At 43.4% G+C, this 17,995-nt stretch overlaps 1 protein-coding gene across 4 annotated transcripts in view; it reads right to left on the bottom strand.

The window, feature by feature from the left end:
• Positions 1–11,930: 11,930 nt before the first annotated feature.
• The window catches only part of TACC1 (transforming acidic coiled-coil containing protein 1), a 48,232-nt gene continuing 42,167 nt past the window's right edge, over positions 11,931–17,995 (bottom strand). For all 4 annotated transcript variants that reach the window (XM_072149239.1, XM_072149237.1, XM_072149240.1 and 1 more), the window contains 6 exons: positions 17,651–17,727; positions 17,522–17,565; positions 16,482–16,642; positions 16,277–16,383; positions 15,028–15,148; positions 11,931–14,169 (listed from right to left, as the gene is read on the bottom strand). In XM_072149239.1, coding sequence (XP_072005340.1) covers positions 14,101–14,169; positions 15,028–15,148; positions 16,277–16,383; positions 16,482–16,642; positions 17,522–17,565; positions 17,651–17,727 — 579 coding nt within the window. In that variant the 3' untranslated portion in view covers positions 11,931–14,100. The remainder of the gene's footprint in view (positions 14,170–15,027; positions 15,149–16,276; positions 16,384–16,481; positions 16,643–17,521; positions 17,566–17,650; positions 17,728–17,995) is intronic.

The following is a 17,995-nucleotide window of genomic DNA, read 5'->3' as shown; positions in this document are numbered from 1 at the left end:
CTTTGTATAATTGCTGGAGGACTGACCACTTAGACCCTAAGTAATTATAAGAACTGAGGTCCCTGAGCGCTCATGTGAATGGAGTAATATGCATGACCCGAAGGCCCCCCCCCCCTACTTACATTAGAAGGGTTACTTAGTGGAACAACGCCTTTAAGATAGCTCAGTGTCATGCTCCGCCCCCTTCAGGCCCTGTACTAGGCCCTGTTACACATGTATATCATACATATCATGTGGGCCCCCTATGCGCTACCTGTGTGACCGTGATCTTACACAAAAGAATGTCTCCGCTTCTGCTTCATCAAAATCTCAGATGAATGTCAGGAGGTTCCTCTTTCAAAAAAAAGAACAAGAAATCGAAACTGAAAATTTTGGTTAAGAAAAATTAGAACAGGCGTTGTATGCGGTGAAAGTTTAGAATCTTAGATCGTTGAGATGATTTTTTTGAGAATTCCAAAAATAACCTGAAAAAATTACTTTTTAAAAATATCACTATTGGGCTAAAACTTACATGAGGCAGCCAATTTGATCACAATTATCCTAAATAATAATCTGTCATCAAAATCCATCATGATAAACCAGGGACATTACTCATAGATCCAGGCACTGGGACTGTGGTAATCTGCTTATATTTGTTATCCATGGCCTCCTTCCTTCTAAAATCACCTTTTAAAATTATGCTAATGAGCCAGAGGGGTTTAATCTAATAATTATAAAAGTTGATGTTAGAAGGAAGGAGGCCATGGATAACACATATAAGAAGATACCACAGTCCCGGTGCCTGGATCTATGAGTAATGTCACTGGTTTATCTTGATGGATTTTGATGGTGATCTCCTTTAAAGAGGTGTTACCCTTTTTAGTATCTCTGCTTGCTGTCATTCTATAGAAAGCTTCTATGTTCACTTCCAATGGACACAGATCTGACCATGGTCACACAGGTGCACGGCTCGTTATATCCATGGTCATGTGATGTCACAAAGATTCATGGATCGTTATATCAAAGAGCTGTGATGACTCTTTCTGATATAATGAGCCATGCACCTGTGTGACAGCACATGACCAGGAATATAACGAGCCGTGCTCCTGTGTGACATCTCATGACCAGGAATATAACGAGCCATGCACCTGTGTGACATCTCATGACCAGGAATATAACGAGCCGTGCTCCTATGTGACATCTCATGACCAGGAATATAACGAGCCGTGCTCCTGTGTGACATCTCATGACCAGGAATATAACGAGCCGTGCTCCTGTGTGACATCTCATGACCAGGAATATAACGAGCCGTGCACCTGTGTGACATCACATGACCAGGGATATATATAACGAGCCATGCACCTGTGTGACATCTCATGACCAGGAATATAACGAGCCGTGCACCTGTGTGACATCTCATGACCAGGAATATAACGAGCCGTGCACCTGTGTGACATCTCATGACCAGGAATATAACGAGCCATGCACCTGTGTGACAGCACATGACCAGGAATATAACGAGCCATGCACCTGTGTGACAGCACATGACCAGGAATATAACGAGCCATGCACCTGGGTAATAGGGGTTTAGGTCAGTGGTTGCAACTGGAGGTGGTGCAGTCGAGAGGGAGGAGGGGGAACAATGGAAACTACCGGAAACAATAATAGCACCTCCTTTTTTGTTAGGATCTCCATTCTTATATGCAAAAACACCATTTCTTTGCTAGACAATCCGTGAAAGTTCACCTTCAACATGGCGCTTATTAGCTCAGGTGCCATTGGGGCTAAAGAGAAACTTTTTTACAAAATTCCATTTTTATGGATGACAATAAGTAGCAATTCATTAGAATTTCTGGCTTTTATATATCGGGCATTTTGGGGCGCGGTGATACCTCACTTGTTCCTGATTATTTTTATTTATTTATGGATTAATATTAAATCCACGTTATCACTTTACAACACAACATCCATCTCTATATCTCATCAATGTAATGTTACACAGATCTCTGTAAATGTCATCAGTTCATTCCTCTCTGTATTTTCCTGGATGGAGGACGCTGTGTTCATACATTTGACTAGCAAATGGCATCACCCATCAGACAATGGCGCTTTGTCACTTTGCAACAAATAAAAGTGAGATATATTCTGATACAATTTCTATTACAAGGTTATGTGTCTTAAAGGGGCATTCTATGGTCTGTACCAGCAGACTTTATAGTGTATAATGTCACCTCCGAGAGGGAAAAACGGGAACCAGAATGGAGGAGATTCTTTTAGGTGAAAACGGCACCTCAGGGTCCGCGTCACATAATTGCCGCACATGACCCTTTTGTGTCGCGGCTGTACTATTCTTATCACAACACAAATTTCTGCACTGAAAGGGGTGCTGCGGTGCTCAGTCAGACCGTGCGCCATATTCATCATGCAAAGTGCGACATAAGTGTGTCACACGCCCCATGTTAAAGGCGCACCAAAAAAAAGTTGGTGCACCAGATTCATGAAGAACGTGCAACAGATTTCATGAATCTGGTGCCCCCTGCACACTACACAGGCAAACTGTAGACACACTGGAGCACATTTACTAAGTTTCCGACTATTTCCAATTTGCAGCGCATTCAACAGGAGTTTTTGGTGCACGCAATCGTGGTTGTAGCCATCGGACAACCCGACTGATTCAGACTGAGCGCAGGATTTAAAATTCAAATTATGTCACATACAATGCATTTACTTGCATCGGGAAGAAGATGGTGAACTCCGGGGGATGATCTTGGTGAAACGCGCCGGAATTCATCCTCGTCGGACAGTCTGGATCGGGGATTGCAACAGGACTGGGTAAGTAGATGTGCCCACTGTATACCCCTCCCCCCTCAAGCTACACTGCCCCCCCTCCGGGAAAGAAAAAAAATGTACCTTTCCTTGTTCCCCTGAAGCAGTGCAGGAACAGCCACCATCTTTCTTCGGCATGCACCTGCTGTACGTGGCGGCTCTAAAGTGATCCGATGACATCATCATGTGTGCCAGCTTCAGAGCCGTCGCATACCATGAGGAGCGTAGCTTTGGGGGAACGAGGACAGATGAGTTTCGGATTCTGCTTCTATGCTGCGCTCCCGACAAGTGCAGTATAGAGGCAGAAAACACCGGTCGGAAAGTGATTCTTTGTACCAGTGTGTTAAAGCGACACTGGTACTATTGATCCGGGGGCCCGAGTGGGCCCCTCCAGCACCCCAGGGCCGCGGGTAAGCCCGGGTAAGCCGGGTGCTGGCATCAGGCCTGTGTGTACTGTTTTAGTAATTACAATATCCCTGGTGTCTAGTGGGTTAGTACTGGTAATAACCCTGGTGAGTAGTGGGTTAAAAATTGTAATATCCCCTGTGTCAAGTAATTTAGAAACTCTAACTAAATTTAGAAACTGATGTCTACTGGGTTAGTACTGGTAATATCCCTGATATCTACTGGGTAAGTAACTGTAATATCATTGGTGTCTAGTGGGTCAGTAATTGTGATATCTCTGGTACTGGTAATAACCCTGGTCTGTAGAGGGTTAGTAATTGTAATATCTCTGGTCTGTAGTGTGTTAGTACTGGTAATAAGCCTGGTGTGTAGTGGTGTATTAATTTTAATATCCCTGGTGTCTAGTGGGTTGGAAACTGTAAAATCCCTGATGTCTATTGGGTTAGTACTGGAAATATCCTTGAGATCTACCGGGTAAATAATTGTAATATCCCTGGTGTGTAGTGGGTTAGTAATTGTAATAACTGTTTGTTGTTTATTGTATTAGTAACTGAAACTTCTAGCGGGTTAGTATTGTTAATATTCCTGATATCTACTGGGTTAATAATTGTAATATCCCTGGTGTTTAGTGGGTTAGTATAACTGGTGGCTAGTGGGATAGAAATAGTAATCCCTGGTGTCTATTGTGTTAGTAACTGTAATTTCCCTTATGTCTAGTGGGTTAAAAACTGTAATAACCCCAATGCTGAATAATCTGTGTGCTATATAAAGGAATTATTATTATTATTTATTAATGTCTAATGCTGATAATAGCCCAGGTGTCTAGTGGGTTAGTTATTATAATAGCCCTTGGGTCTTGTGGACTAATAATGGTAACAGTGATATCCCGTATATCTGGTGGGTTAGTAACAGTCACACATCCCCAACATCTTAAAGAGAATCTGCCATCAGGATTTCACATTTTCACCTAATATCAGGTCCCCACAGACTTTTCTATAAGAATTCCAAATCTGCTTTTATAATTTACATTATAGGCTCCACTTACTTTAAAAGGTAAATAAAAGTATACCTTGCTCCCTGCCAGCAAACTGGATTGACTTACCAAGTCCTCATCATTATCTTCTCTCTGTTTTTACAACTCTATTTCCTATTTCCTCCTCTCCCACCCCTCATGCTCCTCTATAAGTTGACCCTCTGCTGCAAGCAAATATAACGTCTTCTCACGTCCACATGAGGGGAGGAGGAAGCAGAAAGTGGAATTGTAACGGCAGAGAGCAGATAATGATGATGACTCCATGACTCAATCCTGTTTGCTGGCAGAGAATGAGACCCACCTGTAATGTTAATTATATATTTACAGATTTAGCCTTTTTACGTGGCTAAAGAGGCTTCTGGGTCTTTTGGTCCTCAAGGCCCTAGTGTCAGTTCTACCCTCTATGTCCTTTATAACACTGGCCATTAGACATCGGGACCAGGGTGTACCCACAACCCCCTATGAAATAGTCGTGTACCTTCATTGTTGTGCTGGGCAGGGGTGGGCGTGAGGAGGAGGAGCCCAGTTTTGACCTGCCTACAGGGAGCCCACAGCAGGTTGGTAGCGCCTTCCAGAGGTCATTGGCCTCCTCTACAGTACAAAGATTATCAGCAGCAGTCCACAGTGTGATACGTTTATTAGTCGGATACAGGGAGTGACCGCACTCTGCAGGCTTCCCCCTATATCCTCAATATTTTATGGACATAGAAACATGAATAAAAAAATCTTTTTTCCGTTTTTTAAAGTTACTTTATCTACATAGCGCTACACATACCTTACTCCAGGCCATGAGCTACAACTCTATAACTTACATCAACCACTACAATAATAGGAAGAGTATTGTGAGGATCTAGTGTGCGGAAGCAGCAGAGCCGAGTTGGTCATATGACACAACTCATTACAATATGGAGTGTTATCTCCGATATCACCTAGGACTGCAGGAAAGTATTGTAACCGCAATGACAAATTCAGCCCTGCTACATCAGCCGTTGTACACAGTAGCATATAATATAACAATCCCACCCACAGCGACGTCACACCTAATTCTGGGTATAGGGTGTAATTCTCACTGGGCTTTATGGGTGAACATTTAGCAGACGCACATGATAAGACTTGACACATATTTTTACAGGGGTCTCAGGATCAGCAGTGCTGAGAAGAGGAGGACAGGGGGCAGTGCGGGGCAGCTGGCAGAGTTTTTCAGGCCGGCGCTGTTGCCCTTGGGAGGTCCATTACAGTCGTCGGAGAAGCAGCATTCGACGGTGGCGCCATTTCCACTCTGCCGAGCATGGTCACAGAAAGACTTGTAGGAGCAGGACTTGATGATACTGTCTGCAAGGAGAAGACAGGTCAGGATACGTAACAGGAGGAGGTCACATACAATGATATAATTCAATCATGAGGGACAAATAAAAAGGTCCCTAAAGGTCTTCAAAAGCATCAGAACCACATGGGATAGACTGGCCATCAATCGGTAAATCTCGGTAAGGTCCGTGGAGGTATTTAGTGGGCCACTGGTGACCTGATGACCTCCATGACCTAATTCTACCACCCACACTCTTGTGAGCAGAACTAAAAGAAGGTAGCACACACATGATAGAAGATAGAAGACCACATGATACTTGGTAGAACATAGTCCACCGGAACTGGAACCGCTCTTTGTCTACCTGCAATGAGGTTGAGTGTGTGATCTCTGTCTATGCTCAATACATTTCCTACTCCTCTTCTGGTAGGTACCAGCTTACCATCTATTGACCCTGCCCACTTGCATTGCCATTGCTGCCATTATGCATGGGACCACTTTGAGTCTCCAATCTGCCATATGACCAGTGATTTTTATGTCTGAAGTAGTGAGCTTTTTAAGAAGCTACTTGTATCGACTTGGTTTGGTGTCGTAAAATAGTGGGTCACAAGGAGGATGGATGCACTTTACACTTCTAAAACCATAAGAAACCTCCAAGACCTTGGAAGGAGGCTCAATCAAATTCAGGCACATGACTATTTCAAGCCTTGAAGCAGATAGCAAAGAGTCTGAAGAGCCAATCCTCACTAGATGCTAATGGTGCTAGAAAAAGAGGAGGAATAGTTCATTTGACAAGTCCTTCTACCAAAAGATGATTGAAGTTCCCTAAATTACTGGTTTAGGGGAGACCTGTATATCTAAGTTCAGTTATTTTTGTTGGCACTGCCACTATATCACTATTGTCTACCCTGTCCATTGTTTTCCACTGGTGACCGTGAGAAATTACTCTTCACCCCTCATAGTTCACAATCACTATACATTTGGGTTAGGGGGAGAGTCAAGGTGTCCATACACATAAGACTAATGTAGCTAAACCTGCTGATTTTGGACAGAGACAGCCAACTGTATGATGTACATATGGCTGTCCCAAAACTCCTGTGAAGATGATAACTAGGAAAAGAAGGATGATGAAGTCCAACATGGCTGGGAAATAAGCCACCATCAGAAAGGACTTTACTCACCTTTCTACATTCAGAGCACATGCATGCTCAACTGATCCGAAAGTACATCTGTATGAGGAGTCTGGAGGAATAGATTTTGGGTGACAAAATGTTTGGCCATCTTTAGCATGAGGAATAGTACTGGGTTAGTATCTACCATACGTTAGATCTGGCAGAGTGTGGACTAAAGCCACAAGTGTCAACCTAAGTGAAAAATGTCTAAGTATCTTTTAGGCAATTTTGAGTCTATCACAAGTGACCATCTTTAAGACACAATGGTGAAGCAGATGGTACCTATGTAGGAGAAGAATCATTTTTGGACTGCACCAGCCTCACAATGCTCACACATAGTTCATTATCAGCGGAGTCTTCTACATCTCATGATGACTCTAAAAATATCCTGAAGTGGCTCCCGGCTTTAGAAATGTATGGAATTTCTCAGATAAAGACACTTTGTACATCATGTGTCCATAACAGAAAGTAAGAAAACCACATGGTCAGAGCCACCATGAATTCTGAGGACTCCCATGGAGGAGGGGTTGGTTTAGGACACATGGTATCCTGAGAATGGGACAAGCAAACCTTCACTTTCTTTTTACCATTGATACATTTACTATTTTGTCATAGTATGGTTGTATTGTTGATCGTTGAATGATGACATTGTGTGATTGGTGATATAATGTGGGCACTATATGGTACTGGAATTTGTATAGTATGTAGCATTGTTTTAGTCTAGCCTAAGTTTGTACGGATATTAGCTGACTTAGTTTGTCCCAGAATTTTGTCTCAGTTCTAGGGCATATTGTTGTATCTTAAGTTCCATCCCTTTCCCAACAAACCACACCTCTGTACGCCAAGCCCTTAACCTTAATTAGAGAAGATGAAAAAAGTCAGTCATTTTTTGGCACAAATCAACCCTTAAATTACCCCCAATATAAAAACTGGACTTACTTGGTGCGGTGATGGTAGAGCAGACCTCGGCATACTGTGGGCACAAGTGGGTACCCTGTTTGTAGCATTCCTCCTCATTGGAGGCCACACAGCTGTAGCATTTCAAGGTTTTACCTTTACAGAAGGAACAAGAGAAGACTATTTTAACCATACAGCATTTTCCCATTATGGAGCCTTTTCATTGGTTATACGGTCCATTATTAGAGAGTGGTGGCCTATCATAAAGGTCCATCATTAGAGAGTGGTAGCCTATCATAAAGGTCCATCATTAGAGAGTGGTGGCCTATCATAAAGGTCCATCATTAGAGAGTGGTGGCCTATCATAAAGGTCCATCATTAGAGAGTGGTAGCCTATCATAAAGGTCCATCATTAGAGAGTGGTGGCCTATCATAAAGGTCCATCATTAGAGAGTGGTGGCCTATCATAAAGGTCCATCATTAGAGAGTGGTGGCGACCATAGAGTTCCATCATTAGAGAGTGGTGGCCACCATAGATGTCCATCATTAGAGAGTGGTGGTCACCATAGTGGTTCATTATTAGAGAGTGGTGGCCACCATAGAGGTCCAATATTAGAGAGTGGTGGCCACCATAGAGGTCCATCATTAGAAAGTGGTGGCCTATCATAAAGGTCCATCATTAGAGAGTGGTGGCGACCATAGATGTCCATCATTAGAGAGTGGTGGTCACCATAGTGGTCCATTATTAGAGAGTGGTGGCCACCATAGAGGTCCAATATTAGAGGGTGGTGGCCACCATAGAGGTCCATTGTTGAAGAATGGTGGCCACCATAAATGTCCATCATTAGAGAGTGGTGGCCACCATGGAGGCCCATTGTTAGAGAGTGGTGGCCTATGCCAGAGGTCAATCTGTCTGTTTCACTTTCCATTGTATAAACCTTGTATGGGCCTCATTGGGAGCCATAGAAAATACCGTAATCATTTCTGAAATATTTTCCAGGTTTGAAGTAACCACTAGCAAAAGACAAATTAGTTAGCGGGCACTACATGTCCTGATTTGGTCTAACAACCATAAAAGTCTATCTAATGGATTTACATTTTATGATATTCAAATCTGATGGGGTATTACCATCTTATAAAGAGATGACATTTCTTTAGTCTGGCCTCTTGGAATAAACACAAGAAGACCCCCCTCCCCCCGACCAACCATGATGAGAACACCCCATTAATAGGTCCTCACTTTAGATCTCCATCAAATTCTTACAATATATAGAATGTAATACTGTTCTCTATTCTATGGGCTGTCCAGAAGATTATATTGATGTGGATGTCCTTTCATACAGTAGTAATCATGTACTAATGCAGATACATACATACTGTAAAGGGGGGATATGACTGCAAATGTGTCTTCACTCTTGTATATACTGGTGTATTCCTGGAAACATTGGGGCAGATTTACTTACCCGGTCCATTCGCGATCCAGCGGCGCGTTCTCTGCGCTGGATTCGGGTCATTAAGGTAGTTCCTCCACCGTCCACCAGGTGCCGCTGCTGCGCTGAAAAGCATCGGACGCGCTGGAGTTCACCGAGCCAGGCTGAGTGAAGGTAAGTGCAAGCTCCGCAACAGATTTTTTAATTTTTTTAAAATGCGGCGGTTTTTCCGAATCCGTCGGGTTTTCTTACGGCCACGCCCCCCGATTTCCGTCGCGTGCATGCCAGCGCCGATGCGCCACAATCTGATCGCAAGCGCCAAAATCTCAGGGAAAATCGGCGCAAATCGGAAATATTCAGATAACACGTCGGGAAAACGTGAATAGGGCCCTTAGTAAATGACCCCCATTGTGTATGTCCACAGGGATAAAAAGGAATATCATTGTATATGAACACACAAGATAACATATGATAGGAGTGATCAATGGAAAGACTTCACGTAACAAGAGCGGAATCTCAGACAAGATTCCCCATCCTCCATGTTTATAGCTCCCCCTCGTGGCAAGAAAGGTATCGGCAATGTACTCTGATCCTCCTTTCTCCATGGCTTTCAAAGACTCACAAGAAAAAAAGGTGTGCCAGTTGAAGAAGTTCCTGTTGCTTTTGATAGGTCAAATAAAGTCACCTTCTTGAGATTGTGATATTTTTTAATGGCTAACTGAAATATAAGATGTTACAAGGTTTCGGGACGTGTGTGGTCCCTTCATCAGGCATGGTATTTCAGCAAATTTCATGGATATTAGATCGGACTGAAATCTGAACAAATTGGGGTCATCACATTCATCTCTGTCACCTTCCCCAACCGTTCCTAAAGAATTTCTGCATTGTGGCCACTGGAGATGTACAATGTTAGGTAGGTGGTACAGTAGTATCCACATGATGCCAGGACACAAGGTTTCCCAGCCCAGTAGATCATATTGCCTCCACCAGCTTCTTCTTCTTCCCATAACATCTTGTTGCCCTCAATTCTCTGTGGACATCTGGCCATTCTTGTGATGTTACAGGGGACGTGATCCATCAGAACGTGATTCCATCGCTCCATGGTCCAGGTCCAATGTTCATGTGCCCAGAGTGGTAGTGGATAGGGTAAGGGTGACCAGTCTGCACTTACCCCATTCACCATGAACAGAGATGTCTTAAGTGATCCGACAACTTTCTACCATAGCCAGGAGGAACATGAACAATATCGGGATCGACCATCTCTCATTTCTTACATTTTAAGCACTGGTTGATGGTCATCATCTTGTATCCAGTTTGGACAATAATTGGATGGAAACCCCTTCCAAATCCAGTGAGAGCTCTGCAACAAATCTATCACTAAAGGATCTACATGTTGACTACAGAAACTTGAGATGCCCCCCCCCCCCAAAAAAAAAAGTTATAAAGAGCCAAAAAGAACTCCACTTACTGCCCAGAGGTAGTGAGAGGACCAGGGTGAGGAGGAGCAGGGCCTTCATGGTGTCCGCTGGCTGCTGTAGGACGTTCTTGGAGAGGAGCTGGAAGCCGGACTTGTGGTGTTAATGTCTTGTTATAGGATTAGACATCTGACCATGACACGATTACATGATTAATACCTGCACTAAGGGACGGAGCTGAGGCCATCTGTGAGCTCAGCGCCTCCAACACTGAAGGCCTCCTCCCCCACTCTGATTGTGGTACATCTCCTAGAAAATTTCTATGTAAGTCCTTATAGCAATTTATATATGTGACAAAATGAAAATTTGTGTTAGATAATGGGGTCTTGTAATTCCCAGAGTTTCCTCCCCATCTGGTCCAGATGCTTGGCCTGTGCTGTATCCATCTTCAGGACATCTAACTTCTGCAGCCCTATAGAAGTAAAAGGACTATTTTATTTCACTTACAAGCCCTCCTCCTTGATCACCAGGGGTCATAGCAGCCAGACCACCATTGATCAGACTGATTCTCAATCCTATACAGACCTCCGAACAGCTTTCTGAAGCCATCATTTAGCAGTGTTGCATTACATGGTCTCCTGAGCAGACACCTCTCCATCTCGTAGGATCCTGGACAACTCCGGTTATGGTGAGATTTTATGATTGATTAGAATAACATTGCACTTCAGTGTGCGCATGCTCTGAATATTGGGCGCATGTGAAGTGTACAGATCCCAGCTTCACCTGACGCTATACGTATGAGCCAGAGGTTTCGTGTGAATCAACAAACACCGAGCACCTTCCATTTCACTTTTACATATAAAGTGAAGCCTCCTATCTTTTACCTCATCAGCCAAACATTCCTGACCATAAAATGGCTGCAGATGGAGGGTCATGTGATCTCTGTCCATGAGCAATCTCCCTGCCAGGACCTTATGATAGTATTCATGAATACAAGACCAAGGTCCTGGCAGGGTGATTGCTCATGGATTGATACAGATCACATGACCCTCCATCTGTGACCATTTTATGGTCAGGAATGTCCGGCAGAGGAGGTAAAAAAAAAAAAAAAAAAAAGGAGGCTTCACTTTAAATATCAAGAAAGCGAAGCAGAACTATTAATAGATGTATATTGGGAAATTAACTAATATCCTGCCCCCCACATTACACAAAACATGAGGTAAAAGTGTTCAACCTCTACAAGTCAAAATCCACAATGTGGGCAGGACCTAAAACATGACCATGGTCAGACTACCATGGTGCAGAGGACGGGAGTCCTTATATACTGACATATTGACATATATGATGCAAGGAGCAAACCCCCTCTCCCCAAGAGTGCTGTAACATGGACAGGTTAATTGCCAATATACAATAAATGTAATAACTTATTCTGATTTTTAAGAACGCAAAAATAAACACTCAGGAGTCGGGTCTTAGACACCATTTTTATACATATACAACAAAGAAGGAAAAATATAGCAACATCTCCATATATTAGTCAACGCTTCTTCTTGTCCGTGTGAGAATAGTCATAATCTGCACATATAAAAAAAAAAAAAGATCTGCCGTATATAAAATATACTGCGGTTAAATATATATTTCTACCTTCTTGAAGCCAGATTAGGGGATTTCAGAACAGACTAGAACCTGGCAAAAAAGCTAAAACGGTAATTTGGCTTCCATATCTGGAAAAATATATCCTTTAATATAGATTTCTTTTTATGCAAACAAGGATAGCAGCAGAAAATTCATGACCCGTAGGTCACCGTCATTCCCGAAGTAAGGCCAGCAAGAGGGGGCTTCACTATTAGTTTTCTAAAAACAGCGCCACCATTGCCTACAGGACTTGTGTGGTATTACAGCTCAGACCCAAGAAGTGATATAGGAAAGATCTGCAATACCTGACACCACCTGTCGCTGTTCTGAGAAGGACATTCCCTTTAACAAAAAGCTAAATGTAAACCTGGCTACAGCTCTATGCTATTGTCTAAGCTACAAAAGGGGAGGTTGAGAAGGAATTGTGAAAGGATGTAGAACGTAAATCATGCTATGTGTCTATTCACATTGCATTACCTGATATACCTGTAACGTATATACCCACTGTGTACCCATACAGAGGCATACATCGCCATAAAGGAGTGGTCTAGGATTTGGGAAACCATAGAGGAACCTTGAGTTAAAGAAGACAGAAGTTCAGCGAGTGATGAGAAATCTCCATATCCAAAATTTTTACACAAAGGGGCGACGACTTTCAGATAAAATGGCGATCGGTTCTGGTATAGGAAACCCTAATCCCATGAATTTCTTACCATAGACCCCTCAGTTCATAACATGAACCACGTCCCTCCTGGACACTGTTGGACGTGAAGGTGACTGGTGTCCACTGAGAACATGCCGATTTGGAGAAAGGAATAAGGGGGTGTTAAGGGTTCCCATTACGGTACCTAATTTGTAAAATTTCTACATATCTAAAAACCAAAAAAAAAAGTGGTCAACCCTTTGTTTCATCTCATGAACCCCTTTCCATATAAAAGCAAATGGACTTCATTGGATGACGTCCCCCAAACTGGACTCCCCTTCTGTCCACAGGTTGAGGATTAACTGCGTCCGTCAGCAGGTCATTGTCCTAAAAATGGGGTTTTTCTTTCATGAAATTTTTGTGAATACTTTTGCTTTTTCAGGAAGATGTACCATGTACTGAGCTCTAAAAGGGGTCCTTAACAGCCCCCATCCCATCATTCAAGTAAAAAACTATTGGGTTCTACATATCCAAGCATCACCACTTCTCTCCCTGACCTTACACTAAAGGACCTTCAGTTGTGCTCAAGGTACCCCATCCCCAGCCCTTCACCTATTCAACCAACTTTATTGATCCCTTTAAAAGGTTACATGTGTTATTGTTATTCCAGTTGGGAAGTCTTCAACGAGCCCCCAAACTGCACTTCAACACTTCTCTTCAAGTTGCCTATTGGACCAGCCAATATTATACGTTTATCGTTGTCAGCACAGCTAAATCCTGCCCAATCCTCTTACCAGACAATGCAGAGTGGCATGAGACAGGGTGAAAAGTGTACAGCCATGCTGCAATATACATTAACCCCTTGATGACTGATGGCCTCCTGTAAATGCATACTATAGGTCCCCTATTCACACTATAGGATTTACTGCATAGTACAAGCCTTATTCTTTATATTATGTCAACGCTGCGGCTTAAGAGGCTTATTAAACCTTAGTCACCATCAGCTGGGTCCAAGTTACTGCTCATAATAGGGGCATCTTATGGGCTCCATGGTAGGTGCACACAGCCAGGGTACCCGGGTTATGGACAAGCACAGTTCCAGCAGCACCATCAATCATAGTGATGCTAAAATTAGACAATAGTGGCAAAGCCTGGTACATAGGGGACACATGTATGGTACCAGTACAAGGAGGATCCATTAGTTATTAAAGAAATATACAACAAGTGTGCTCCTCCTGTTGGTATCAGAAGCCATGAGGGGGGATCAGTACATCTCTCACAGGAAGCAGGAGAGTCCAAAGTCTCAGAACATTACAGGCCTCGTGCTGCACCTTGTGACAAGCGAGATCTTCTAGAGGGACTTCAGTCACTCCTTCCCATCTTGGCAATAAGCTCATCACAGATCTTTGTTAGCTCTTCTATCTCTTGGTTCTGGAAAAACGCATAAAAAAGATTTGGTTAAGATGTTCATTTTTGTATTTAATTCACAATTTAGCCAGATGTAAGGAGTAGCAAGTCAGCATGTGACATACCAAAACCACTTTATTTATTTTACTCTTTAAATTTAATATACGTCGTTCCCTTTAAGCTTTCCTAGGTGTTAAAACTGCACCACAACGACTTCCTGTCCTCATTGACATCACTTCTTACTCTGAACCTATTGGCCAATACTGCACCTCACCAACTTCCTGTCCTTCCTGACATCACTTCCTGCTCTAATGCTACTGGCTGATATTGCACTTCACCAACTTCCTGTTCTCCCAGGAATTACTTCCTTCTCTGCAGTGATTGGCCGATACTGAACCACACCAACTTCCTGTCCTCCCTGACATCACTTCCTGCTCTAATGCTTTTTTCCGTCGATACTGCACCTCACCAACTTCCTGTCCTCCCAGGCATTACTTACTTCTCTGCAGCTATTGGCTGATATTGCACCTCGCCGACTATCTGTCCTGCAAGCTGTCTACATCTAATACTAAATACACTGATATCTTGCCCTTATTTCACAGAATTTTTATTTTGCTTTCTGATCCAAATGCAAGGGAGAAAGCAGCCAAGATGGAGAAGTTAGTTCCCAGTTCTAACAATAGCAAGAAACATTAGTAAGGGGGTGTAATTTTGGCAATGAGTAATATACAGTAGCATATGTATGACCCTGCTGCATTTCATTTTCACTTTAGTCACAGGCCTAAAGCCTGAGGCTGCACTATGAAGAAATTCTGATGGCCATTGAAGAGGACAGCAGTGTACCAACCACCACACACACATATTTGAGGACCGGCAATGTACCTTCTGTTGCAGCGCTCTCTCCAGTGACTCTACTTTCATCTGCTCTTTCCTTAGTCCTGCGGTCAAAGCTGCGCTCTCCGCTTTGGCCTTGGTGCGAACCTGTGCAATCTCCTCATTGGCTCTGGAAGGAACATAAAAGAGAAGGTGATTGAAGGGGATTGAGATTTGAGAATTTTCTTTAGTGGGAAAACCCCTTTAAGGAAGAAACGTTATAGATAAAAACTTAACCGAATGCATGACTTATTTTTATAAACAGTAGGGGGGAGGCTCCTTCTGCAAGTGGAACTACTTAATCTGCCAATGGTTGTAAGGAACCGAGGATCCGACTTAGGCTTCAAGTACATTAACGTCTGCCCTCCCGGGCCATAACACAGGGGTACATACAGCTGGGTGCAGGAGGGAGGAGGGAGGAGGGAGGAGGGAGGAGGGAGGAGGGAGGAGGGAGGAGGGAGGAGGGAGGAGGGAGCGAGTGCGCCTCTCCACTAAAAACCGAACGGCTATGCCATAAAAATGGAAAAATGTAGGACATGCCCTATATTTTGCGGCACAGACGCCCAGCTAGGTCACGATGCGGTGAGAAAGCATACGGTAAATTGTACAGCCGTATCACAAGCCCTCATGTGGTCATGTGCATGTGACCTTAAATCTAGAGGTTAACAAACTGACTTAGAATTGTGGGTAGACTCGAGGAGTCCACCAGCCACAAATAGGTGGATCTGTAGGTAACAAACCACCACCGCACACCCACCAGATGTGAAGACATTCCACAAATTTACAACCTTGCCAAACACTAAAATAGAAATGGACATAGTCTAATCCCCACCGTGACAAGCGCACATATCCTGGAAAGTCATGCACAAGCACTGGTGGGAGCCAGCAGGTCCTTTGAGGGACCCAGAACTATACCATCTCATGACAAAAACAACTTTGGTCCTATGGCCTACCAGGAGAAGAAATTGTGGACCCGATTATACCCAAAAGAAGGTTCCAGGATTGAGGGATTGTCTGCAGTGATGTAAAACATTTTGGGTCAGAAGAGTTAATTTGAGCAGTGTTTTTTTAGATGGTGGACCTTCTACACAAGGAGATGGTTACTGTATGGGTTGCAGATAATATTTGCCGAGTTGTTTTTATGTGATCCAGACACGGTGCTACATAAATTCTATGTCGGAGTCACAGATGGCGCACAGAAGTTTACCAATTATTGCAAATATGGTATTTAGTTGGTAATGGCTGCAGGAGGACTCACTTGTTCAGTTTCTCTTCTGCATGGACTTTGAGGGCCTGGTATCTCTGCTCTTCTTGCTTCACTCTCGCCAGGTAATCTTGTGCACACTTCTTTAGAGCCTCTTCATTCTGGAGCAGTAAAAATAATATGACCTCTCTCTTCAATCAAGTAATAAAACTAAAAAAAAAAAAAAAAACTGAACGAGATAAAAGTGGAGACAAGTCACCTTCTTGAAGCCTTCTAGGACCCCTTTGAGGTTCTCGTATCTCCTGAAGAGGTCAGACAGGGATCTCTCCACTGAGTTGAGGTCCGCGAGAGCTTGTTCCTTCTCTTGGGTGACCTGTTGTAGACTCTTCTGGGAAGTCATTTTACTTCTTTGTTCATCTTCTACAGAAAAGATTAGAATCAAAATAGATCATTATAGAAACTAAAAGGCAGAGGGTCAACTTTAGGGTTGCCATTATACTCTCAGATCCAGACATGTATGCAGTGAAGATTATAGAGTTGATAAAAAGATGCAAGACCATCAAGTTCAACCAAGGAACGGAGCTGAGAGGAAGGAAAGTAAGGGAACACAATCTTGAGGAATTTTAGACCTACTGTAGTCAATATGTGGATCCTTTTGTGACTCCTTATGTGAGTCTTTATGGTGGTATTTAAGCCACCCATTGACCACTGACACATTGGGGCAGATTTACTTACCTGGTCCATTCGCAATCCAGCGGCGCTTTCTCTGCGGAGGATTCGGGTCTGGCCGGGATTCACTAAGGTAGTTCTTCCGACGTCCACCAAGTGGCGCTGCTGCGCTGAAGTCCGCTGAAATGCACTCAAGTACACCGGCCTATTCCTGGTGAAGGTAAGTGCAAGCTCATCGACACTTTGTTTTTTTAAATGCGGCGGTTTTTCCGAATCCGTCGGGCTTACGTTCGGCCACGCCCCCCGATTTCCGTCGCGTGCATGCCAGCACCGATGCGCCACAATCCGATCGCGTGCGCCAAAATTCCGCGGCAATACAGGGAAAATCACCACAAATCGCAAATATTCGTGTAACACATCGGGAAAACGAGAATCGGGCCCTTAGTAAATGACCCCCATTATGTCGAAGGGAGATGGTATCTGGCTCATTAAATGGCCCAAAAGTTATGGCCACCATTACGGACCCTTTCAGACATTTGGAGTCCTTGGGAGAGATGACCACCAAGACCCGCATGGATCTCCAGGCCACCTTATCCTTTCTATAGAGACGGGTTAGAGGACATAACTCACCAATCATCTGTGCAATCGTTTTCTCATATTCAGCAACAATTTTCCTGCAAAACACAATTTCAACACAAGTAAACTCCATGCGTCCTACCACCGGTCACATCCCATCACACATGTGGACAGGGACATTACCTCATCTCCAGGACCTCGGCGTGGCTCTTCTCATACTTCACCTGCCAGTCCTGGGCCTCAATCTCCTTCATTATGATCTTCAGATATAGAGAGAGATGAGTATTATAACCAGGTCATATAACCGCCACATCGTGACCTATGCACCAATCCCACATTGTGTCGTCTGCATTTTATCCAAAAAGTTGAGATTTTGGTCACTAAAAATGTGATATTTTAAAGAAATGTAAATTAAGGATGACAATTATAGCCCTCATTGAGGGTCCTGACTTCCAAGGTAACATTTATACCTAGTCATTTTTACCACATTTTGGATGAAATTGCTGTTTAGGTCACAAAAATATTGTA

Source organism: Engystomops pustulosus, chromosome 4, assembly GCF_040894005.1.
Source record: "Engystomops pustulosus chromosome 4, aEngPut4.maternal, whole genome shotgun sequence".
Classification (NCBI taxonomy): Eukaryota; Metazoa; Chordata; class Amphibia; order Anura; family Leptodactylidae; genus Engystomops; species Engystomops pustulosus.
Note: the sequence above shows the minus strand (reverse complement) of the source record. Positions and strands in the feature narration are given on the sequence as shown.